Raw genomic sequence first — 16,621 nt, forward strand, 5'->3', positions numbered from 1 at the left:
TAGACCAGTCTATTAATGTCCCAACTTCCACTTTCAACTTCCTACAGCTGGCGTCTTTTCATCTCTTTAGTCCTATTTTGGAAAGCATCCCAGAAAACATGATGGAATTTATTTATTTATTTATTTATTTTTTCCATCCAGCAGCTAAGCCTCTCCCAACCCTTTTCTAGCTTTTCGGAGGGTGATTGCATCAGATTTAGAAAAACAGATTTTGTAAAAAAAAAAAAAAAAAAAAAAAAAAAAAAACCTTTGAAAAGGAAATCTGCCATTTCCATTATTCAGGATTACAATATAATCTGATTCCTGGGTGAATGCTGACTCAATTATTCCATAGTTTAACATAAATGTAAACAAACTGGTAATCCAACAAAGCCATGTCTGATATCTGCTTCATCATGTTGGCAGTTTTTTAAATTTATTTTTATTTTTTATATTACCTAAGGTAGTTCTATCTGTAGCCACACAAGCTTCCTCCCTGCTTTGGGTTTCTGGTCACTGTCACACTCTGATCTAAACAGCCACCCTCTTCCAACGACATGGAGTAGCAGAGGGGAATGGAAACCACATGTAAGCACTGTTTTAGAATATAAACACATACTTGGTATGAAGCTGATGTTTTTAACAGCCTTCTTAATAATAATTAAAACTATGAATCACTGTCCTCTACTCTATTTTGAGTTAGACAAGTGGTTGCCTTCATCAGTGCTGAACATTTGTCTGCTTGACTTGGGGGTCGATTTGATTAGCCCGTACTCCATCAGGATAAAGCAGAATTTTATTACATCCTTTTGCAGCACTGAGTAGCTGTTGAGTGAGTGTGAGGAATGGGAAGGTCAGTTTGGCTGCAGGATTTATCCTGTGCTTTTCTAGAGTTGTAGATGATTTGAATTGCAGTATTCACTGCTGAAGAAGCCTTCAGCCTGTACCTGGAAGGGGTGGAAACACAGAAGATAGCCAGAAACCTCATCTGAAAGGGAAACAGGAGTTCTGTAGTAACAAAACAAACAAAAAAAATAAAACCTTTTCATCTTATTCCTAGTATGTAATAATACAGTATTGGTCATCTATTTTGCAATGCATGGCCAAAGTTGAATGAAACTGCTGAACAATGCTACGTTAACATTGAATTACATATTGCGCTAGGGGGCAAGGTCAATTTGCAGCTTTGTTGTAATTTTGCAACACACTGTTATGATGTGTAGTTTTAGAAGGTGCTCTTCTTTAATTCATATTGGGTTCATATGAAGTAACCACTCTTAATGATATAATCAACATGTTATCCTATGGATACTGTTAGTCAGTGTGAATGTGTGTGGAGTACGCCCTTAATCTGTTCTTCATCGTAGGAATTAGATTGTCATTAGTAATATTATTAATGGGACTGAAAATAAAGCAATGACCAGGTGGTTTGTTATTCTTTATGAAAGAAACTTCAGACTGCTAATTGCTTAGCAAAACTGCAGCACATATTTTTTCTGTCCTATTTTAGATGCAGCTCTTTGTTTTATCTCACTGTGGAGCAGAGACAGGGAACCCCTGGTGGCAGCTCTTAGTATTGCAGATCCAGGCTGCACTGTGTTGATCTCACTGGGGGAGTGAGGAAGGAGGATTTGAACGGGTAGACAGGGTGACATGAAATTTCATTTGCCACGAGGGTGTGAAGAAAATCAGAACTTGTTCTAACTTGGCAAAGCCCAACCACACACATTCTGCATGCTATGTGCAAATTCTGTAAACTTTAATATGTTCAACTATACGTAACTGCATTTTTCAGAGGTTTGTGGTTTGAGCATTCTAATTTTAAGATCAGGTGAGGTCTGTTCACATCCTACAAAGGTAGTTTGAAGTTATGGATGATGTTAAATCATCCAGAGAACATCCAAAAGAGAAATAAAAAGGCACACACCAAGTCCTTAACATTTTATGATGCTAGCAATCAATTCTGAGTGGCTGTGAGTTCTGTTGCTCTAATAATGAATTGTAGTCAGTTTTCTCTGTAGAAGAATTCACTCATATTATCTGAGCCTAGTCTAGGTTCCAAGTCCATCTGAGTACTCCATGATTTCAAAGAAAGTCCTTCAGCACCTCCAAATGCACAGCGCCATGCTGAGCCAGTGGCTAATCCCCAACCCTACATAGCTGCTGAGAGCAGATCAGACTCCAAGGTGTATGACTACAGCACATTGCTCATTATTTCTATGCAGTGCTAACCCCTTGCTGAGAGTAATGGAATTAAAAGACAGTGGCTCAATGCTTGTCCAAGGACTGCTGCCCGCGCTGCTGTGTCAAGGACTGGAAGGGAACAGTGCTCCTGTACTGCATACAAGCGGAATATAGGCTCAGCCAGGTCAGAATAACAGGAATCACATGCTGAGGCTATAAAACACTCATTCTTATAATTCTGTTTGCCCCACAGATAATGTTAATGATATAAAACTAGCAGGACACAACTCAGAGAGCTGTTTTCAAGCCTGTACTAATGAATTGGTGAATTTTTTTCTTGTCTAAAACTAGCAAGAAATTAAGAATTGAACTGTTTCCTGTGAATAAACCCTATATTACATTTTAGTGATGGTGGCACTATTGTTATAGTGGCTTTTAAACAGTACCAATAAATACTAGCATTTATATACTTGCACACAGTTACAGTATCATAGGTTTTAAAATGTAATCTGAGGGAAGGCAGTTTCTAAATATGTTTAGAGTTGTATTATTCCTTTCAAAAAATATGCCTCTACGCTTGACCTGATTGAACCTGTACCTTAGCTCGGTCTTTACATTCTTCTTAAATTTAAAGGGAAATACAAATTTCCCATCTATTTTTTTTTTTCTGGACAGCTGCAGGCCTTTTTGATGAGGAGGTCCCCTGGGCTCAGATGGTGAGGGGTCTCAGGATGAATGTGTCCCCTGGCCACTGAGCCCCAAGCAGGCAGCCCAGATCCTGCAAGCCCACATCAGAGAGCAGAGGTCTAGGACTGTCTCTGTAGGGGAGTCAGGGAGAGAGGGTGTCAGCCAGCTAGGGGAGCTGATTAAGGCTCTGCAGGTTGGGATGAGCAAACAGGAGAGGCCTGGAAACCTGTTACTAACTCTTTGCATTTGCCTTTTCTTTAGTTTTGAAAACCAGCACGCCATAATGGTTTCTTTTATGATATATGGTTTAATAAAATGAATTAAACAGTATAGCGAATCTTAATATACAAGCCATTTGATACAACCAGTCTGCTACAAAGAAATTCTGTCACATGAATATCAGGGCCTGATATATAAATTCAGAAGATATTTTTGCAAATGGGTTGTGATTGAAAAACTTACTTACCTTTCTAGGACGAGTGTGTGTACAGGACAAGACATTGTGTACCTGATTAAATATCAACCCTTTTTGGCAGGTATCCTTTATACAAGTCTCCAGGAACTAGTTTGTTTTCATTGACAGATAACACTGGCCCTGGTGATGAAAAGTTCTATACAGTACAGGATATTTTAGAAAAGGAACGGATGATTATTCTCTTTGATGTTACTTGTGGGAGGCATACTGTCTGGTGGAGCAGAAAATTATATAAATATGTTTGTAAGTGATCTTCTTTTCAAGATTGTGAAGAACCAGGAATTAGAAAAGAAGAAAGCAAGATCAAAAGAGATTGAAGCGAATAGAAGAATCGAGCTCTCTGTGTGGGTTGGTATCACTGTTTGTCAGCATGGGAGTTTCTCAAGCAATGTGACTGCATGCAGGTGGTGGAACTGGTCTACTTGTATAGGTATAAATAACAACTAAAGCATACAGATGTATATGTATAGCAAAGTGTAGCACTAGAGAGGATAGTGAATTAGTAAAGATGCCTTACTCTTAAGCAAGTATTATACAGGTACAATGTATGACCTAGAATTAACAAGATTCATGAATTATTGAACTGCTAAATAACAAGGCAGAACTGTACATATTAAATGTCAGTGGCTGGAAAATCAGCAAGCTGGAAATAATATCCCTGCTCATCACAAAGAGCACAAAAGAATTTTATTTTTAGAGAACTACTTCCCCAATGAAGGATAATGCACAGTACCTGTGTTCGTTGACATGCAAACTCAACAATATACTTGCACATAAACAATCACCAGAGATTACAGACCGATTTGGCAAATAATCTACGGCGGTTCTGCCAAAAAAACGAACTGTATTTTATTATTATCAGCGCCTATTCAAAGCTCATTCTGTTCAAATTATGTTCATGTTTTCTTGCTGATGGAAAACAAAAGTGATTTCAAAACGCTTTCAACTCAATCACAGCTGCAGATGGAGGGATGCAAGGCTCAGTTGAGCTTTATTAACAGAGGAATCTGCTTATTATGCTGTTTACTACAGATAATAATAATAATAATAATAATAATAATAATAATAATAATAATAATAATAATAATAATAATGGTCTGCATACCAGTAAACTGTTGAAACCAATTCAGCACAAAACTAACTTGTTTTTGTAGATTTTAAAATGCATTTTTTTTTTTTTTTGTGGGGACACAAAAATTGTAGAACCCTGATAATTGTCAGATAATGTATTTGGTTAACAGCCTGGCAGGTAACATCAATTCAGTATTTCTGATCTTATAGGGCTTGCTGTCGGGCCAACCTAGACTGTCCCACTCTGAGAAACCAGACCTCACCCCCCCAGAACAGTGACACCCAACTGAAGATCCAATAACTAAAGGAGCAACTCAGGACAGATGGAGGAACTTCTTAAAGGTACCCGTTACCATTGGAATACCATGGGGTCCTACACCCTATGGACAGTTTTATGGCAGGTATCTAAGCCCTGTATATATATTCCACTCTGTAGATGGGAAGGTGAGCGTGGACCTGAACCAAGAGTGATTTGAGCAGAATTCAACGCCTGAAGAAAGCGATTGGGCGGGAGCAAAGGAGTTTGAAGTAAACAAGTCAACACACTGCCACCTCAGGGGTTGCCATGGTGAGATGTACATCCTACTGCCATCTGTGGTATGAGTACTCTCAGTCTGAACCAAGTCCAATATCCCTTATACAAAGTCTCATAAGGTTCTCTCATGTTTCTGCTATGAATTTACTATGTTTTACTTATCTATGATTTCCTATGCTTTCCAAAAGATCTGCCTTCTCAAGGGTAAACACCTCCATGTATCTATACTTACAAGGGTAAAGCGTACAGTTTAACTGTATTGCAGATTTTTGATTACACACTGCATTTTATTTTCAATTGTTTAAAAAAAACAATCTTCAAATAGGTTGATACATCCCCCCCCCCCACAAATTAGGCTGACTTGGAGCTGGAATATACCATGGCTGTAAACAGATGGAAGAGACAGAAGGAGGAACATGTCACCCTCATACAGGGGGAGGTTCTGAAGATGGAAGAGGAGCTGCAGGCTGAAAAGGTGAGAGTCAACTGAAGTTGTTGATTTTGTTTGTAATTGATTCACTGGCATTATAGCTCCTTCAAACAAGTGGGAGAAAGAGAACTGCTTGAAATGGGCACAACATTTTTTTTTTTGTGATTACACTATGTAACACAATTTTTGTTCCTGGGTAGTAAGTGTTATTTCCTAATTGCTTATGCCTCAAAAGTATAGAAAATGGCTATTATTCCCCACAAACTTTGCTTTTGTGACCAGGACAATGATATTTAAAAATATCACTATTTCCAATGGGACATCAGGCAAATGTGTGTCTTTTCGTTCACATAAAGTCAGAAAAAAACAACATATGAATCCAAATTAACATGTATTTATACTAAAGTAATACAAAAATGACTACAAAAGGTTTAGAAGTGAGGAGTTTTTCGAGATTTACGATTATACTGTAAATTTGCCCGTTTTCCCATTGGAAATAGTGATATTTTGAAATATCATTGTCTTGGTCACAAAAGCAAAGTTTGTGGGGAATAATAGCCATTTTCTATACTTTTGAGGCATAAGCAATTAGGATATAACACTTACTACCCAGGAACAAAAAAAATAATAATAATTGTTACACTGTGTTATTATACCCCTGTTTTACTGCTTAATTTGAGATGCAACCGATTTACTTTCAGGAGAACTTAAAGATCAACAGATCTACATTCTCGCTGTTAAACCAATTGCCTATTTTCACCTGCTGAATCTACAGATGTTACCAAGCTACTAAACCACGGAGGCAAGGCCTGGTCTGGAAAGTCTCTGTTCAGGGTACTGGCAGTTCAGTGTGAGACTGAATGGTGATAGAGGTAGAGCTGTTCAGTGTGAGACTGATCGAGATAGAGCTGCAGTTCCGTGTGAGACTGAAGGGTGATAGAGATAGAGCTGCAGGTCTAGGTTGATGCTTCTTGTGTTGTGGTTCCAGGGTGAAGGGGAGCCTGCTGGGGAGATCTGGTGGCTGCAGAGGGAGAGGGAGGTCCTGGTTCTTCAGCTGGAAGTCCTGCGGAGGGAGAAGGGCAAGGCTGAGCGAGACCAGGACATGATGCACAAGAGATACTCTGAGGAGCTGGACTCTCACCGAGCACAGAGCCTGCAGGTCAGAGTAGACTGAGGTCAGGTTCCCACCAGGGCCTGTCTGTGGTAAAACTTGAAATAGTTTACACTTACTAGCAAGTATTTATTTGATATACCCATTTACATTATACATGTTACTAAAAGTAGGCTTTCATAACTTCCGGTTCCTGCATTACCATGAGTTCAAATCATTATGCAGATGGTTAACAGGATTACCTGGGATAAGAGATTGCGGTTTCTGAGAAAAAGGCGCTGGTGTGGATAAAGTGTAAAATATCGAATAAGGCTCCAATCAAATTGAAAAGGAGACAAATAGTTATAGTTCTTATGAATTCCTTTCAAAGCTAGGCAAGTGTGGGCAGTGACAAAATCTATTACTTTGAGCATTTCCACTGACATTGCCAAAGTAAATAATATTCTTTCATACCAAGATATATTTTAGTGAGTGCTGAGCGGGGATGCATCATCACTTTATTAAGACTGATAGTATCAGTGCGAGTACAGTATTTGAAATAAGATGGACTTAACTGAAACCAAAATAGCAAACACACGCCCAACCTGCAAATAACACTTGAATTAGATTTTCATTATAGAAAATGAGATAAATAAAGACAGTTTACTCAAGTGGGTTCACCCCTATTATATCATATGATAATATATCAATGGGATATATATATAGATATAATATATATATATATATTTGAACTCTAAAACTGACACAGATAGAATTTATTTATTTCATATTTTCAAAATAATATCAAAATCCCTTCAGCGATTTCTCATGTTCCATTTAGATTCAATAGAAGTCTTTTTGAAAAGCACAATTTCCTGGAATCATTCTCGCACTCGTTTTAAATTCAGTTTGGCATTTCTTGGGAGGCAGCTCCCCCTAGAGGCCTGCGGCGTTAATGTACTCTACCACAGTGCTTATTGGCAGGTTTTCCGTGCTTTCCGTGAGGTGTTTGAGGAACAGAAAGACGCCCTGGACCGCCGCTATCGGACTCTGCTGGTGGAACCCATCCAGAATGCTATGTACGTGTCTGCACGCAACCAGCAGCTGGAGGCGGAGAATGCACAGCTACATGGTGGTGAGGACCAGCGACATTTATTACAGCAATTTCGTACTTATAACATTGTATCTCATTTTAAAAGCTGTAGTGTTCCACAATCACGTTACATTTTACACTAAAATATTATCCATGTTTGACTGCTTACTCCATTATACCATTATTTAGCGTTCTGCTTCATCAGAAATGGTTGGGCAACCAGTTTGTTTATATTACCTGATGTAGACTTTGTTTTTGTATTATAATGTTCTTTGATAACTGCATTTGTATTAAGTATATCCTTAGGCAGACCTACCTTACAAATTAGTTACTGATTAAGTAAAAATGGTAGACTTGGGCAAAGTCTGGCGCATGAATATCCAAACAGCTCATATGCACAATGACTTTGTGTCTCAGCTAAATTTTTTTATATATATATATATATATATATATATATATATATATATATATATATATATATATATATATATATATAATCACAAGCCATTTTTAAGATCATCATTGAAAATGCCTTTATTGTATCCAAGCTTTTAATATTTCTGAACATAACTACCTTGCCATAAACCCTGAGCTTCCCATTTTTTTTTTTTTTTTTTTTTTTTATTGAGGTTGGGCATAATCTGATATATGTCTGTTTAACCTTCCTAAGGTTAGGTTATTTTATGTAATTCTATATGTTAATGTAACATTATTCAGCAGGTCTCAGTTACTTCTATAGGGTTTTTGGCCGTAACATTATGTACATTTCAATAGGCGCCACCAGAGAAGCACCAAGTAATAAACATGTTTTCTGCACTTGCACTTTAGCATTTGCAGAGCTGAGAGATGCGCTGTCTGTGAAGAAGGTTGCCAGAGGCTCTCAGCATCGTCTGTGAGATACTGCCATAACCTAAGATGGAGAAGGACCGCAGCATTGCGAATTAAAATCACACAGGAGTGTGCCTGTTTGATCAGCAACACTTTTTAAAGAAAAAAAAAACGATTACTCCCAGGGGTGTACTATAACACATTCCAATTCAATGGCTTCCATGACAAACCAAGTATGCCAGTTAAACACTGGCTCATCTCCTAGCACTTCTGTTTTCTCAAGAATCACAGCTTGGTGTAACAGCAAGGACATAACAATAGCAAATCAGATCTTCATCATCCCCAAAGTGCTGTTGGAATGACAATCTTACAGCAGCGATAACAACCCTTTAAAATGTGTTACCTCTCATTAACTTTATTGTAATGCTAAAACACTGGTTATACACGAATGTGTTTTTTTAAATATATTTATTTTACTGTAACTCAGAATAAGAACATTTTTCAAATGCAACACTAAAGCTACATTCCTGCATATCAAGTCAACATGTACCAAGCAGCAGCTGGAATTATACAGCACATCATTAACAGAGGGGGATTGCTTTGTTCACTTCAGTAAAAAATATAAAATAAAAAATATTGCAAAGAAATAAATCTGTTCTTTCCAGTTCTGAAAGGATCCTTCTCCAAAGGCTGTCCTGTAACAGTAGCTTCTCTAATTTTGAGTAGGTCTCATCTTGCAATGGTATTTTATTTTCTATAAAAAATATTGCAAAGAAATGTTAATATCCCAACTAACCGCCCCCCAAACAAAAAACAGTAAACTGCGGTGCTAAGAGAACTATTCTCCCCTAGCTGGCATGTGCATGAACGAGCAAAAAACCTTTCACAATGTCCCAGAGAATCGTGCCTCACTCTTCACAGGGCAAATGAAACAGCTCCTATGGTCAACTTACAAAAAGAAAAAGATCACAAAGATTTAAATCCCTTGATGGTTTAACACTTTGCATGATGTTGGGGTTTAACAGTTAAATAGATTATTTTACATATTTCTAAGATCCTGGATATAGTAATTATTAGGGAATCCATGCGAGGAGGAAAGGGGCTTAAGTACAAAAACCCACCCCCAAAAACAAACATTTTAAAAAAAGAAGCTACATGTTTAGGTCACTTTATTGAATAGAGAAACAGATGTAATATCTGTATTAAGAACAGAGCACCAGTGATCTCCAACTGTTCTGTACATAAGTGTAAACAAAGACATTATTTATTGGCAATTTTGTTGTAGTCCCAATGGGGTTAAAAAGTGATAAACTAAGAATATGTAAAAAGAAGACAAGGTTTACAAAGACAGGGGGTTGGAGAACACTGCCTTAAGTGACATACGAGGCAGTTACTGTTACATTACTTTTACCCCTATACAGTCACAGGCTCTTACAGATTGCAAGGTTGACACTGGAGAATTAAATCACACGTTCACATCTAAATTCATAAAGAATATCAGTGACAAATAAACGTTGGCCTTTTTTTCCTCAAGATAGCACAATTTATACATGCTATTGGTAAATGGTAGCTAGGCAGAAAGTAACATTGTATAAGAGCTGCAATGTATCAATGACAACTGTGGAAATTTAAATGGAACAAAAGAGGACCCATGCAACTTTCACAGCAAAATATATGCACATGATACAAAGCACCAAGAAACAATCAACAGAATAATAATGAAAACAAAAATCAGAGTTGCATCAAAAACAATGGAATGCAGCTTACATTTAGTAAATTATCTGCATCACAACTGTCCAGTTGTCTTTAACTTATTCAGACATTCAGTTATAGCCACACGTTGCTATCAGTGGTTTCTGTTGAGCAGTTGACTGGCCAAACAGGGGTCAAGTGTGTGCTGCCCTTAGTAGTTTTGATGTAGCTGACAGGACTCAAAATATGATCCAGCAGACTACCCAGACGCTCACTATTTCTTCCCTAGGGATCGAATCTAACACCAAATAAATAAGGTCATTGTTCAGAAGGAATTATACCATAACCCATACATTTTACACATGGTAGTATAAGTGAATGGCCACTGCAATAAAGAAAACAGAAACAAAGAAGAGTGGAGTAAGCTGCAGGCTAAACAGTGCAACAGAGTAAACAGCGTTGACGAGCATGGAGCAAGAGATGACAAAGAGACGGGTGATGTTGCTGCTGTGCTTCATGACAACAGACATGAGCAACCCATTCAGAGCTTGGGTAACCACGATCACCCCCACCCACCGTGAGTAGCCATCGAAAAAGCCGCTGCCCTCGGCACTGGCGAGGTGGGTGCCTGAGTTCACTACAATCCCAAAGAAATAGAGAAAGAGGTTCTGCAGGTTCAGAGGCAGTCTCTGAGTCTTAAGGATGAGCTCTGTGTAGACAGCAGCCAAGCCAGACACAATGCAGTACACAAACACCAGTAGCAGGCCCAGGACAGTGATGTGAAACTGTGTTCCAGATATGGCTTCATCCACCTTATGCTTGGGTGTGTCCATGCTGCTGTATGTGTGGCATATCCCTGCTGCCATCAGCAAAGCCAGTGACAACCACTGCCTGCGACTAAGCTGTTTTCGCAAGAAGGCGCTATAAAGGAGGGCTGTGGAGGCAATTTTGAAGTTGCTCAGGACCTGGAAGGTACTGGGGTCCATGTGGATCTGCATGAAAACCACCAAGTTATTGTTGACTGCGTAGAGCAAAGCTGGGAGCACGTAGGGGACAACGTGTCTCCAGGAAACTGCAAAGTGCAAGGAGTGTCGATCTCGGAGAAACAGCAGCCCCAGAGATACTATAAACTTGGCCAATTCTATCAGAACGACACAGGATGAGGAGCTGAATGGGATCTTGTCGTCTACTTTACACAGGGTAATCAATGGGGCGTGGGAGCCATAGATAAGCACAGACAATGCAAGGAGAAGCCCCCAGCAGACCTGTGTGACCCTGTACCCTTTTTCAAGAGCAGCCAGGTCTGCACATTCCACATTTTTAATTGTAATCATGCTTTAGGAACAGCAACACAATCCAGATCATTGGGTAATACATACAAACAGACAGCTTCATGCCAACCTACTGCAAAAAGCAAATGGTGGGCTCAAACTGCCAATGCAACTGTACCAGCCTGGATGTAACTTTTCTACTGATTACACATTATGTGGACCACCTTTATACTATAGTACAATGGAAAACATGATGTTATACGACAGGTTTCAATCATTGACAATACCGACAGCTCAAAGAAGGCAAAATACAAGTAACCAGTTATCTGAGTGATATTTTTTTATATAATAAAATACTGTGTATATCCCTGACAATATAAGAACTAAAAACAAGGCGGCAAAGTTTGGCAGTCCAGTGGTAGTCTATTATTTTCTGAATGCACTTTGACAAGTTATCCTCTCTTAAACAGTGTATTTGAGATTTCTACTGTACTTAAACCCATACACCCAAGGGTTAAACAGGGACGAGTGCTTTATTTCTAATCTTACGAAGACTGGAACATAAAAATATTTCACACTTACTGAATTTAACTGTAGTTTCAATCATTTCGTATCTTATTCCTGACAAAAAAAAAAAAAAACAAGCTGCATTTAGTTTTTTTAATTTGTTTACATCTGATAAAGGTTTAAGGCAAGTAAACAAATATTGTTTACATCTTAAAGATTTAAGGCAAGTAAAGTAAAAATTCTAAAAGACTGTGCAGTTGCAAAAGTAGATTCTCGTTGGCGCAACAAGGAATTAGTAACTCCTTGCAACAGAACTTTTACGAAAATCAATTTTAAAATGCAAAGTCTTGGACCATGTGTTGCAAACTCTTATTTACAACCTGTAAATATCTTTAAACTTTGTCCCAAAACTAACCACACCACCGCAGAATAAATATAACATTAAAGTCTATCAGAGTAATAAATGCAAAGAAAAGCGTTCTGGTTTAATATTGCTTCCAGGTACCAATTCCTTTTCTTCGCCTCCAGTTGGCAGGATTGAGGTTTCTTCTAGTTTGGTCCTTTTTTAATGGAGTTGAAATAGTCCTTGATGGTCTTTTCTATATTAGGGACATCAAAGTTCTGTGCAGCGTAGATGCCTGTGCATGTTCCTATTAACACACCCATCACAGCAGAGGAGCGTAGCTTTGCTACTACATATCCAGCCAGAAATCCCTTAAGAAAGGGAGAGGCCAACAAAGATCCACCCTGAAAAAAAAAACAAAAAACTGGTTATTATTAGTCCCATTAAACACAAGGAGTCATTTGACTGTGCATTGTTAAACGTTTCATTTTTCTAAGTTATTTTAAACTACAAAAGGGCCCCATTTTACCTATCTGTGTTCTATAATCGTAAACGTAACTGGGTGCCCGAATTTACTGGTCTGATTTCAAACTTCGGGCTGGCCTGAATTCTAAAGTCTGAATTCAGGCTGGAAGGAAATTATATCACTAAATGTCAATCAAAAATGTTGTAGGGGGTGGGAACATACCATATAACAGGACATTATGGCCGTTATTAAATTCGGCAGATTTGCTACCTTGGTGGAGTTTGATGGTTTTGGAATTGCCGTTTTTCACCTAGCACGGTCACAAAGAAAAATGCAACGCAGTTTTGCATTAACACTTAATTCCAAAAAGCTTCAAATAAATGTTTACTTAATGAAATGTCTGCTAAAACAGTATCCCATTTACAGTAATAACAAAATCTTTATAGAGCCTCTTTCATAGTGGACCACCATCACAAAGAACTATACAGAGGTAGGCTATGAACTATGCATTATATGCAGTCACTTACAATAGGACACTGATTTAACATCTCATCTGCAGGATGGAGTACAACAAGGTTAAATGACTTGCTCAGGGTCACACAGTGAGTCAGCGACCTTCTGGTTACAAGCCCTGGACTTCAACCACTGGACCACAATGCCTCCTCGTTATACTAGCATCTACAATGTCACTACTACAACTTGGAGAACAACAAAAAGGCATTCTAATCAGACTTGCAAGCACTGGTAAAATCAGCTGTTTTATACGGTGCAGAACTAATTTATTTTAATGTTTTGTTTACGGACTTTGAGATACCAGCACGGTGGGTGTCTTTAGAAATATCTACCACGTATCAGCAATAACAATATACCATTTTGTTACAGACTTTCTAAAAAGTCTGGCATAAACAATTTTTGGCTGTTAATTAAACCCTTGAAAAAAGAAAAAACAACAAAAAAAACCCACAAAAAATGCTTAACATAAAAAAAAGAACAGTCCTACTACAGTAGCAGGCACAGTTTACACTGCCTCTGGGTTTCTGATCGCATCAGATCAATTCCAGATTTTTTAAATCCTTTGATGGAAATCTCTGTCTACTTTTAATGTTTTCAAGCAAGTTGGCTTCATCACTGCCACTCTCATATCCATTTTGACATCTGACACATTATTTCTCTTGTCCAGCACTTCTTTCCCTGTACTGCTTACCAGTCTGCCAGAGGTACATGTACTGCATGAAGCAAATGTGAAACAATACCTAGATGGATTTAATCTTTTAAATCATTGACAAATTGACTGTAATACTGTCTACAGCAAATGCACGTCTTGACCCAACCCGCGTTACAACTTGGAAAAGTACTGAAACGACCCCCTCCCCGTCCATGGAAATGAGGTAAAATATACTGGACACTGGGCAGTAAAGGGTTCATATAATCACATGAAGCCTTGGCAGTGGACTATGAACCCCAAGATATGTTTGTGTAAGTTACTGCCAGTCAAGGTGCTGTACCTGTCAGACCTGCGATCAATTACAATTGTAATTCATTGCAGTTACAATGTAATCTTAATTGTAGTTGAACCTTGGCACACCTGCATAACTGTAATTACCATATAATTAATCAATTACAGCTCAAATACACACCTTGCCAAGCTTAATCATTCCCAATTCCATGTTGTGTTTAACACTGAGTGAACATTCTTTTCATACTTTCAACCACTTTTAGTGACCCCATTTGCTTGAACAAAAAAAAAAAATGTATACAGTAAGTCTCTGTATTTGTACCTGTGATTACTGCTTGGTAAAATAAACACCTTAATGTCTGTAGCTATTACTGCAGCATAATTATAACTAATTATTAAACAAACTGGCATTGTAATTTCAGCAAAAAATGGTGCTGTGATTGTAACAACTGTAACTGGCCCCAGGTCTGGTACCTGTGGTATCCCTGCCTGCACCTCCTCCTCCACTCTTTTCTGAATGTCCTCCAGCTGGTTTTTAAGATGAGCCAGGTCCTTCAGCTTATTCAGAGCATCCTGAAACAGGACCAACAGACAGGCGGATTAGGAACAGTCGTTTATTACTTCTTAAAAGTAATTTAATTACTGCATGCAGAATATGCCACAGAATCTGCAGTGATGAATGAGCTGTTTAAAAAAAAAACACAAAAAAATAATTATGACATATAGAAACACAGAAATACCCAGTCTTGTTTTAATTTATTTTTTAGTATACATGGTAAGATGCATACGTATGCATCCAGACTAAACATTATCGGTTGGTTTTACAGACAATAAAATAAAGTTATGCGCATGCATTTGAACGCGACGGTGCATCTTGAAACACTGCTGAGCGTAACAGTAACTTTGCTGTATTTACTTTGTAACAGGGGTTCCCGTCTCAAGTAAATAAAGGCCAATATTTCGGGACACACCAGTTATTGGACCTATTCTATAGATACACTGCCCGTGTTGTTTTCATTTCATACTGTCTTTCACAACATTACCGAAAAAAGGCGGTCGCTACTTTTACAAAAAAAAAAGACTCCCTGTCCAGTCTCTTTACATTGTCTTTGTTTTCAAAACGGGTTCATTATAAAGTTCACAATTTGTCCCTTGCAACTCACTCTCACCTTGTCGTCCGCCATCTTTGCCCGCTTCCTTCTGAGTTTGCGTGTTGACCCGGGGCCCCCCTCATCTCGTTTAACCGGTCTGCCTCCAGACAGTCCTAATATGATCCATATGTCGACTAGTGGCTCGTCTGCTGTATTGCAGTAAGAAAGATCAGATGTAGTAATGTTTAACAACTGCCCAGAAATACTGCACACACTGCAGGATTAAAGGCCAGCTCGCCCTAGTTAGCTAGTGATCGTTAGGCACGTCAATACAGCTTTATTGATTAGAACAGATCACGGTACATTATTTAAATGCAACCTCTTATTTTTAATTACACTCAGCCGTGCAGCAAATGAGGGTTAAAAGCTACAGAACGGAAACGGAATTACCGCAATTTAATTCAACTCGACAATTTTGCGGAAGGGATGCAGTTTGGATGCAAACAGTCGCTTATAACTAAAGGGATATATGGCCAAAATACAGTATTTCTAAACGACTTTACAAAACCTAGAATTAGCAAAGGTTAAATACTGTTTTTTTAAACATAGTATTTTTTTTTCTTTAATATTAATGCAAGTGATGGGACGTATCAACACAAATTTAACACTTAACCCACACTCTCAAAAATACAAAATTCTGCCAAATCTGCTTGTTAGGCTTTGTTAGTGAATTTTATGACATAAACAGTTAGGAATATACATAAATTATTAATTTATTTATGAAATACAGGTTAAAACGTTACTGCGCATTTCCTTTTAGTTCAGGGCTTTGACAATCAGATATAATCAGAGGTTAGGTTTAGGTTTAGGGGTAGGGGTAAAGGATAGGTTTTAGTTGCATATGATGTGGCTTACTGAAGTTGGAGATGTATTTTGTTTTACTGTATTTTTGTAGATAATCTTACATTTTTTTCCCCCTCACATTTTTTTTTTCTTTAAATTAATATAATAGGCCACGGATGATAATCTTGTTATAATTTTATGTTTTTGAGTGTGTTTAAATTATTATGGACCCTCTAGTGGGCTCTATGGCTACTACATCCAACACTCCCCGTCCTGAACTGAAAGGTAATACGCAGTAATGTTCCCTTTCAATTTGAAGATGACCGCCACCAGATAGGTATGGGATATTCCTACCCTTTGTGTAGGTATTGCTGAGCTCTCTATACCAGAGCTGCCGAAAGGCCTCTTCCCATGATGACGCACTCGGTCCCACCTACCAAGAGAATAAAACCATCACAGGAAGATCTTCCTCTTTTTCCTATTGAAGACAGTATGGTAAAACCTCTGTGTTGAGCTGAGTGTGTTGATAAAAATAGCTTCTCAAGTCGAATCGAGTCGGTTGTATTTCCCCTGCATTCGT

The 16,621-nt window shown here is 38.2% G+C and overlaps 2 protein-coding genes across 7 annotated transcripts; both read right to left on the bottom strand.

The window, feature by feature from the left end:
- Positions 1–5,947: 5,947 nt before the first annotated feature.
- LOC121324470 (SLC35A4 upstream open reading frame protein-like) lies at positions 5,948–15,354 on the bottom strand. 6 transcript variants are annotated; one of them, XR_005951241.1, is made up of 5 exons: positions 15,271–15,324; positions 14,582–14,680; positions 12,348–12,589; positions 11,918–11,956; positions 5,948–6,424 (listed from the first exon to the last, which is right to left on the bottom strand). XR_005951241.1 is itself a non-coding variant. In XM_041266394.1 (4 exons), exons 1-3 carry the CDS (start codon positions 15,289–15,291, stop codon positions 12,392–12,394), a joined length of 318 nt encoding a protein of 105 aa, XP_041122328.1. In that variant the 5' UTR covers positions 15,292–15,324; the 3' UTR covers positions 11,867–11,956; positions 12,348–12,391. The 6 variants fall into 6 exon arrangements, 2 of the variants coding, with proteins under 2 accessions (XP_041122328.1, XP_041122329.1); XR_005951242.1 differs by lacking the exon at positions 5,948–6,424 and adding an exon at positions 8,228–9,126; XR_005951239.1 differs by having other exon boundaries at positions 11,918–12,589.
- Positions 9,525–11,400, bottom strand: slc35a4 (solute carrier family 35 member A4). Its single transcript, XM_041266393.1, has one exon. It carries the CDS (start codon positions 11,396–11,398, stop codon positions 10,421–10,423), a length of 978 nt encoding a protein of 325 aa, XP_041122327.1. The 5' UTR covers positions 11,399–11,400; the 3' UTR covers positions 9,525–10,420.
- Positions 15,355–16,621: the final 1,267 nt, after the last annotated feature.

Source organism: Polyodon spathula, chromosome 12 (genome assembly GCF_017654505.1).
Source record: "Polyodon spathula isolate WHYD16114869_AA chromosome 12, ASM1765450v1, whole genome shotgun sequence".
Lineage (NCBI taxonomy): Eukaryota > Metazoa > Chordata > Actinopteri > Acipenseriformes > Polyodontidae > Polyodon > Polyodon spathula.